We start from the raw sequence: 9,201 nt of genomic DNA on the forward strand, positions 1-9,201 counted from the left end.
TATGGTATGTATGAAGTTTTTTTCTGTTTTCTTTTTACTTCTTTTTCTGAATTGATGCAAATGTTCTAATAAATGATCAAGATGATGAATATACAATATGTGTATATTGTAAGTTATTGTGATAATATTGTAAGTTATTGATTGTATATCAAGAATGGAATGATCATATGATAAGAATGCTCGTGTTTGTATGTTGTTACATTTAATAAATTAATTAATTAATTAATTATTTTTAAAAAGACACTAAGGGTGCATGGGTGGTTAGTGGTAGAATGCTCGCCCCGCCCCCACAGCCTGCCCTCACCCCAGGCCAGCTCTCCGCCCCCTCCACCCGGACCTTAGATTCAGACCCAGTCCTGCTCTCTCGGAGCCCTTCCTGCACCTCTCCAGTTTGGTCTTGGCAGAGCTCGGACTTCCACTCCATCCCTCCCGCTCCCGCCGCCAGAATCAAGGTTTTCGAGCCACAGCAGCTGTAGCGAGACCGCACAGGAGTTGGTGAGTAAGAATTCCCCGCTCGCCTCGGGGTCCCCGGGCCTCCCGCTCCACCAGGCCGGGAAGCGGCGCCCGCGGTCGGCGGGACTGCATCCAGGCTGTAAGGGCCACAGCCCCAGAGAGCCCAGGACCCTGAGGGTCTCCCGTTCCAGAACCTCCCACCTCAGAGGATGCCACGAGGTGTCCAGCTCTGGACAGCCCAGCCCGCCCCCTTCACTCCCTACCCTCCCAAAAGAGACACTCAGCAGCCCTGCCTGAGGGCCCACCCACCTCTCAGGCACCCCCTCTGTTCCTTTTCCCTCCTGTCATAGGAGCCCGACCTTTGCTCCCCTTCCTGCCGCTGTTTTGGGTCCCCGTACATACACACACACACACACACACGTGCAATCTGCCGGCTTTCCGCAGATCAAGTCTCTGCTGCCACAGGTTTTCACCCTTTACCAGAATCATGGCACCGCCTCTGAAGGGCCAAGTGTGCGTGGTGACTGGTGCGTCCAGGGGCATCGGGCGCGGCATTGCCTTGCAGCTCTGCGAAGCAGGGGCCACCGTTTACATCACTGGCCGTCGTCTGGACACGCTGCAGACCACTGCTCAGGAGGTGAGCCCTTGCTCTGGGACCGCCGCACAGAAACCACCCGAGGAAGCCCTTCTCAGGTTCTCCCGTAATCCCTTACTAGAAATCGTAATATTCCTCAGCAAAACATGAATATCTACTCCAAGTGGGAAAACAAATACCACAATCAACTTTAGGTCGGGTCCAATTTCACCACCAAGTAAGCTTTATGAGCTTCGGGAATTTGGAATTAACAACTAAAGGATTGTAGACCTGTACATTCTTCTATTTTTGGGGAAGCCTTAATGAACTTTACGTTCTCATTTGGAATCCAGACTTCCCTACTAGACTTCAGTTCAATAAATGTGTGGGTGCCTACAGTTTGCTAGGTGCTAGGCAAAGCACTGAAGTTACTGAGATTAATGAAATATAATCTTTGCTCTTAAAAAGACAGAGTCCAACAGGAAGTCAGATGCAGAAATTGCTTATCTCCATATCGTGTGATGAGAGAGGTGTGCACGTGAGTGCATGTGGAGATTCTATGGGGAACAGGATTGTCAGGGAAGGCATTTTGCAGGAGGTGGTTCTCAAACCGCGTCTCTAAAGTTAGGAAAGGCATTCTAGCAGAGGGACAGAGGGACAGTGTGGATGTGGTGAATAAGAAAAGCTAGAGCCTAAAAGTACACATTGGGGACACATTTGTAGAGGATGAGGCAGAACACAAAGTAGAAACAGTTCATGCTTGGTAACTGATTTCTCAGCTACCAAAGATGACAGTTGACAGGATGAGGGTAAGAAGGCTGGGGTTGCAAAGAAGCTCGAAGTGAGTGCCGAAGAGTAGGAGCTAAGGGCCTGAGAGATGGAAATGACCAAGGATGAGGAAAAGGATCATTACTCGGTTCTCACGACCTGGCTCCATGCCTTATCTGTCCCTGTCTTCCATGTGCAGGACACAGTGCCTTGCACGTGGTTTATAAGCTTCAGTAAAAGTCTGTTGATGTGAAACACGAGATCCACCTTGCTAGTGGGTGGGGGCAAGGTGGGGGCCGAGAGGGAGGAGCTGCTCATTCCTGAAACACCAGAGGGTGATATTTGCTCGCCAGGTTCCCTCAGCTGCTTGCCTTCTCAGCTCCCAAGTTCACTTTGGTCGGGGGAGTGGCCTTAGCACGTATCTCCTGGGTCCCTCTTCAGGCGCAATCCCGTGGAGGCAGGTGTGTGCCTGTGGTATGTGATTCCAGTCGGGAGAGTGACGTGCAGAGCCTGTTCGAGCAGGTGCGTCGGGAGCAGGAGGGGCATCTGGATGTGCTGGTCAACAATGCCTACGCTGGGGCCCAGGTACCCTTTAAACTGTGAACCCAGTCCCATGTTCCTGGCCCTACCCCTAAGCCCTGAGTCCTCATCCCCACTGTCTCCTCTATTACCCCGCCCCTCACTCCTTCCTACTTTAAGATCATCCAATCCATCACCTTTCCTGTGTCTTCCAGGCAATCTTGGACAATAAGCAGAAGACATTCTGGGAAAGCCCCGCCTCTTTGTGGGACGATGTCAACAACGTGGGACTCAGGTAGGTGCTCCCCTTGCAAGGCCACTGCAAGAACCCAGGTCCCCTCCCTCACTCACCCAGGCGGGGGGGCCAGACCTTTCCCCATTGGCCCTCTCCTTTCCTGAGCCTCCTCATCCCTCCAGCCCCTTCTCCTTTCTGTCCCATTTGCCCCACTTACCTCTGGAAAAGTTTCATCCAGGTGAAACTGTACCTGGGATGTAGACTTTTGCCTTCTTTCTGTCAATACATTTCACCTGAAGGAGCCCTTGGCCTCCCTCCTGCCTCCCTCCCTGCCTATTCAAACGCACAACCAAGAAGGGAGACTTCCTGCCTGAGAGCTCCAACCCCCCACAAATAACACACCCCGTAGATAATCTGTACTTTCAAAAGTGGTTAGAGGAAGAGATTGTTTTGTGTTGGACCAAGAGAAGGTTAATAAGAAAGAGTGAGTGCTCCCGCTCCTTAGCCGCCCCTTTCTTACTCCTGACCCACAGGCAAGGGCACTTCTGGGTCAGAGCCCGGAGTGCAGGGGTGTCTCGGCATTACGCAGAGAAGTGAGGTGGAAGCACAGCATTTAGAATTCACCCAGTAAATATGCACCAGCAGTGTCCGTGTTTTTTATTGTTGGAACGATGTTCCTCTCTCAGATTATTAAACTCTACTAGGTAGATATGATCAGCCACCTGTGGGACTAACCAAGAGATTATCTGCAAATACCTGATCAGAGCATTTGAGAACACCTACAGTTCCGATCCTGGGACTCAGGCAGCAAGCCCCTGAAAGCAGAACTAAAATGCCATTGTGACTTCTAAAGTGGGAGAAGGACTAGAATGCAATCATGGTTTCTAAAGTGGAAGAAAGTTTGTGAGGTCAGAGGGAGGCGGTCAGCTCAGAGACATGAACGGAAAACCGAAACGCTGGAAGTAGGCAGTGCCTCTGTCCATCAGCCTCAAAGAGAGGAGCCTTCCACACCCTTCTCCCCTGCTGGTCAGGGTTTTGCAGCAGTGAGGGAGACACCAGACCTGGAGGGTGGGCGCTGGGCCCCGGTGACAGCAAAATTCACTTTGTGAGCTTCTCGGCAGCACATCAGCACCTTCCCTCCCTCTTCACACACGCACGAACACACACGCGCGCGTGCACACACGCGCACATGCATGCACGCGCACATTTACTGTGTCCTTCTTCTGCATTCCTTGAACTGGCCTTTCCTTTTCAAACTAAAACTCTCTCGACTTGTTTCCATTTATAGAGTCCTAAAAAGTTCCTCATGGCGAAAAAGCTTTTTCTGGTTACAATATATACGTCTATTTTTTTTTTTAATTACTGAAAAAAAAGTTAAAGACCGTGATGAACCTTGTTCTCTTCACTGCCACCCTCTTCACCCTCCTCTGAGATAGCTACTGTGAGTGGTTTCCTATTCATCCTTTCATATTGTCCACACAAATATCTCTAATTCTTTTTAATGCTTGCAAAATTATCCGTTGGAAGGATGTACCATAATTTATTTATCTAATTTCTTAATTGTGGCAATTGAGTTGTATCCTTTTTCCCCCAATTAAGTAATGCTGCCCTGGAGGCCCGTTAAATGTGAGCAGGTATTTCTACAGAACAACCCCCAGTAGCAGGATTTCTAGGTCACAGCGTATGTACTTCTTAAAGATGTAATAAATATCATCAACTTGCCCTGAAAAAAGACCCCAATAATTTATAATCCCACGTCAGTGAAGGAAAGTATCAGTTTCCCTGTGTTCTCAACCTAACGGGACAGTTTCTGCTCCTTTGATAGGCTACAAATATCTCAAGATTGTTTTAATTCATACTTCTTTAGAATGATTAGTGAGGTTGCGCTTCCTTTGTTTTCCATTGGTTTATTGCCTCTTTCTTTTCATGTTGTTTGTGTTATTTGGTTATTCTTTCTTACGTTGATTTGTAAGAGGTCTCTGTGTAAGAGTTTATTTGTTTTGCAAATAATTTCCCACTTAATTACTCATTTTTTCATGCATACACCCCACCTCTCTCTGTGTATGTACATAAATGTGTATATATATATATGCTTTACTTTTAAAAAGTCAAATCTGTTGATCTTTTCTTTTATTGTTTCTATCTTGTTGTGATACTAAGAAAAACCCTCCGAAGTTTATTAACACATTCCCCCATGTTTTCTTTTAGCAGTCTTACTACTTTCATTTCTTTTTTTTTTTTTTAGTTCACCTGTGAGAGCCTTTGGAATTCATTTTGAAATAAAAAATAAGAACCAATGCCACACACATGACTCCCAATCATTTTGAATCATTTATTGAATGATCCATCTTTCCCCACTGATTTGAAAACATGTTGAATTCTTATTTACACTTGGATCTAACTATTGACTATTTTCATTTTATTAATTTATCTGCCTATTGTTATACCTGTATTGCGTTCTTTTAACTAGTGTGTCCTGTGGTCCATTTTATTACAGGGTGAGGATGCACAACGCCCTCACCCACCAGACACTCTTCATCTTTTTAGAAGATTTTCCAGGCTAATCTCATATGTTTATCCTTCTCATTGAGCCTTAGTTTATTTAGTCACTTCCTCCAAAAAGCCTTATGGACATACAGATTTAAGATTTAATTGCCGTGTATGGATTAATTTGAATAGAGCAATGTAAATATACATTGATTCTTCTTGTCTGTGACCATATTATGCCTGTACTTGTTCTTTATATTGGGCAGAAATTTTATATATTTTTTCCGTGTAAACCCTATACGTTTCTGAAGTCTTTCCCCTGAGGTATCTGTGATTGTGACTGCCCTTTATTCTTCCATTCCGTCTTCGAAAGATGATTGCTCCTCATCTCTCAGTGGTTGATTTTTAACCGTTTTTCTTCTCATTTTGCGGGCTCGAGTCTGATTTCCCAGGTCTGCAGCCTTCCCTCTGCTGACTGCAACTGCTAGAGGGCAGAGGAAGCTGCCAAAGGGCCGCAGCCCCCAAACAAACGCCAAAGGCAGTTCATGCCTTCTTCTCCGTCCCACCTCCAGAGGCCACTACTTGTGCTCGGTCTATGGGGCACGGCTGATGGTCCCAGCTGGCCGTGGGCTCATCGTGGTCATCTCCTCCATTGGCGGGCTGCAGTACTTCTTCGATGTTGCCTATAGCGTCGGCAAAGCTGCGGTGAGCACCCAGTGGCATGGGGGTCGGGAAAGGGTGCGGGACCATGATGATATCTGTGACTCAGGAGGTGAGTTCCCAGTGGTCAGAATGGTAAAGCCAGCTGACCCTCATCTCTCCCACTGCCTCTCCATGGACTGTTCCTTTGTTTGGTTCTCAAGGGGCCCCTCATTATACTGGGGAAGAAGGGCAGGTGGGACTGGGAACGGCTGAGGGCCTGGGCATACCCCGGCGGAGCAGGGAAGGTGTGGAGGTGACACTGCCAGAAGACCTGGCTGTCACCCTGCCTTCTGTCCCTCCACAGTGTGACAGGCTGGCTGTTGACTGTGCCCACGAGCTACGACGCCACGGGGTCAGCTACGTGTCTCTGTGGCCAGGGGTCGTGCAGACAGAATGGTTGAAGGACTTTATGACAAAGGAAGCGTCTTCTGAGGATCCCGAAGTTAAGCAGGTTAGCAAGGGAAGGGTGAGGGAGGCAGGGGACTCATCCTCTCCATCCCCAACAAGACCATGACAGCAGTAGCTGCTCCCACCTACTGAGTCCCTGAGCACTGTTCACACGTGATTTCCTATAATCCTGCAGGGGAAATATTATCTCCATTTTACACATGGAGAAAATGAAACTCGGCAAAGGTTAAGAAACGTGTTCATGTGGCATAAATGGAAAGGCTCACTGGAGAAGAAGAAAGGCTGAAGGCTTCAAAGCCGTTCCTTTAAAACACGCACATTGAGCTGCTAACCTCGAAGGCCCAGGCCCTGGTAGGCACCATCAGATCATTCTCAGGAAGCCAGTGAGTCCTGGCACGGGGGTGCCAGTCTCGTCTGAGTGTGAGGAGCAGCTCTGGTGATCTTCTAAGTCACTGGTTCCCGCAGGTGGAGCCATGAGGGCCTTTCTCTCCTCCTGGAGTAGGTAAGGGGGAAAGGGGACTGGGTATTGACTCTTCACTTTCCTGCCCCTGTGTTTCAGCTCACATCACGTTTCTCATCTGGAGAAACCCCAGAAGTTAGTGGCAAATGTATCGTCGCTTTGGCAACAGGTGAAGTATTGGGGGCAGCTGGCCACAAGAAAGGGATGATAGCAGGACTGTGGCAGTCAGTGCTGGGCCCTGGTTTGAGTGGTTGTCAAGTAGGAAGAAGCTCTTCTTTCCTCTTGTTCTCGAGGCCCAGAAAGTAGGATTCCTAGTGTGATGTTTGGGAGCCTTAGGAAGTGGCTAAGTGTGGCCAGGGGTCAGAAGCCCAGGTATCTTCCTAGAACTAGAGAAACAATTCTCCTGAGCTCCTGAATCTGTCCCAAATGTTGCCATTCTGTGCTACTCCTAAGCCATCTCCAGCTATACATGTGTCCACAGACCCTAAAATTCTGAGACTGAGTGGAAAGGTGCTGCTGTCTTGTGACCTTGCTCGACGTTATGGCTTTCGGGATGTGGATGGTAAGAGCTCCAGCAGCCCAGATGTCTCTTCCTTCTGTTCACTGCTCACTCCTTCTCCCTCACTCTCTCCCTGTTCCTTCCTTCCTCCACCCCACTCAGTTTCTTTGGCCAAGGTTGAGATGTCCAAGGTATTGGAAACAAGGGTTGAATCCTCCTCTTCTTGTTGTCCCCAGGCCGACCTATTGAAAACATTCTGTCTTTGAGTTCCATCCTTTGCACCACCTCCAGGATGAGCTGGCTGTCCTCATACGTGCCTGGCTTCCTCCGTATGCCCAAGTGGATTATGACCCTTTATACCAGCAAGTTCTAACCCTCCTTACCTGAGGGTACCACTCTGCTTCTCTCCCCAGATGGGCCGGGAGTAGTTTGGCCTATCTCAGTGGAATTGGTGACCTTTCTCACCTACCCAGACCCTTGATTAGAAAAGAAGGTTCTGTTGTGTGTCCGTACTGGGTTTTAGCGGTTTTTATAGGCCACTCCTTGTGCCTTGGTTTTTCTCATCCCTACATTTTACTTTTTGCCTCTGTATTTTCAATACCCAACGGGCTAATAAAGGTCTCATTTCTCCTTCTACATGTTTTTTGGGTTTTTCTTTATTTTGAAAGAATTTCAAGCTTATAGGACAATGGGGAAAATGAAACAAATCCCATACAGTGAACTCCAACAAACTGCCACCCTACCCCAGGTACCCAAACCAGCCAGTTTTAATATTTGACCACCTTTGCCATATCATTCTTCATATATTACATATCTAGGTATCTGTCTCCTGAACATTTGAGAGCAGGCTGCACACATATCCTTGAGCACATAAAACCTCCCTGTGTATTCACTTATGTCATCACCTTAAATGCTATTACCAATTTCAAGAAATTTAAAATTAATAGAAAGCTTACATTCTATATTCCAATTTTTTCTGCCGTCCCTATGCTATCCTTGTGAAAATTGTCACCTCTATTCTTAATCACCATCCTGTATCATACATTACATTTAATTGTCATTCTCCCTTTAGTTTATTTTTCTTTCTTTTTTTAATTGTGGAAACATATAAACAACATAAATCTTCCCATCCCCACGTCTCCTCAGCACACCATTTAGTAGGATGAATCACATTCATGATGATGCAGTCTCCCCACCACCATCCCTTACTAGAACTTTCCCTTCACCCAAACAGAAACTCTGCACTCATTTTACATTAACTCCCAATTGCCCCTGCCCCCACCCCTGGTAACCTGTACTCGACTTTCTGACTCCGAGTTTGCATATTCGCTAATATTTTCTTTGTGGTTATCACAGGGATTAACTTTGACATCCTAAATCTGTAACAGTCCAGTTTGCTTTGAGAATAAACTATGTTCCTCCACCCCTTCATCCCCTCAGCTTTATGTACTTCTGGTTGCAAATTACATAGTTATATATTATGAATCCAAAGCCATTGATTTATCATTACATTTTATGCATTTGATTTTTACAACCTTTAGGAAATAAAAAGTGGACTTATAAACCAAAATATAATAGCCACAGGAAGTTTTATTTACCCATATCATTATCTTTACCAGAAATCTTATTTCTTCATGTGGCTTCATTCATTTGTCTAATATCCTTTCAACCTGCAGAATTCCTGTTAGTATTTCTTGTAGGGTCAATCTAGTGGTGGCAAAGTCTCTCGTTTCTTTTTTATCTGGAAATATCTTAATTCCCCCATCATTTTTGGAAGACACTTTTGTTGGATATCGAATTCTTGTTGGCAATTTTTGCTGTCACCACTGCCTTCTTACCTCCATGTTTTCCAATGAGAAATTGACACTTAATCTTATTAAGGTTCCCTTGTGGCACATTGCTTCTCTCTTGCAGCTTTCAGAATTCTCTCTTTGGCATTCAGTAGTTTGATTATAACATGGTTAGGTGCAGATTTATTTGGGTTTATCCTGTATGGAATTCATTGAACACCTTGGGTGTGCATAGTAATGTGTTTCATTAAATTTGAGAAGCTTTCAGCCATTATTTATTGGATATTCTCTCTACTCCTTTCTCTC

General features: G+C 46.3%; 1 protein-coding gene across 2 annotated transcripts; it reads left to right on the plus strand.

Annotated features, from left to right (window-relative positions):
- Window positions 1-335: 335 nt before the first annotated feature.
- LOC143655710 (dehydrogenase/reductase SDR family member 1-like) lies at window positions 336-7,839 on the plus strand. 2 transcript variants are annotated; one of them, XM_077127089.1, is made up of 9 exons: window positions 336-495; window positions 937-1,090; window positions 2,237-2,380; window positions 2,530-2,609; window positions 5,609-5,741; window positions 6,043-6,189; window positions 6,706-6,775; window positions 7,088-7,168; window positions 7,342-7,839. In XM_077127089.1, the coding sequence occupies exons 2-9, from the start codon at window positions 941-943 to the stop codon at window positions 7,476-7,478; spliced, it is 942 nt and encodes a 313-aa protein (XP_076983204.1). In that variant the 5' UTR covers window positions 336-495; window positions 937-940; the 3' UTR covers window positions 7,479-7,839. The 2 variants fall into 2 exon arrangements, 1 of the variants encoding a protein (XP_076983204.1); XR_013162237.1 differs by lacking the exons at window positions 7,088-7,168; window positions 7,342-7,839 and adding an exon at window positions 6,322-6,497 and having other exon boundaries at window positions 6,706-6,802.
- Window positions 7,840-9,201: the final 1,362 nt, after the last annotated feature.

Source organism: Tamandua tetradactyla, chromosome 14, assembly GCF_023851605.1.
Source record: "Tamandua tetradactyla isolate mTamTet1 chromosome 14, mTamTet1.pri, whole genome shotgun sequence".
In the NCBI taxonomy this organism is placed as follows: Eukaryota; Metazoa; Chordata; class Mammalia; order Pilosa; family Myrmecophagidae; genus Tamandua; species Tamandua tetradactyla.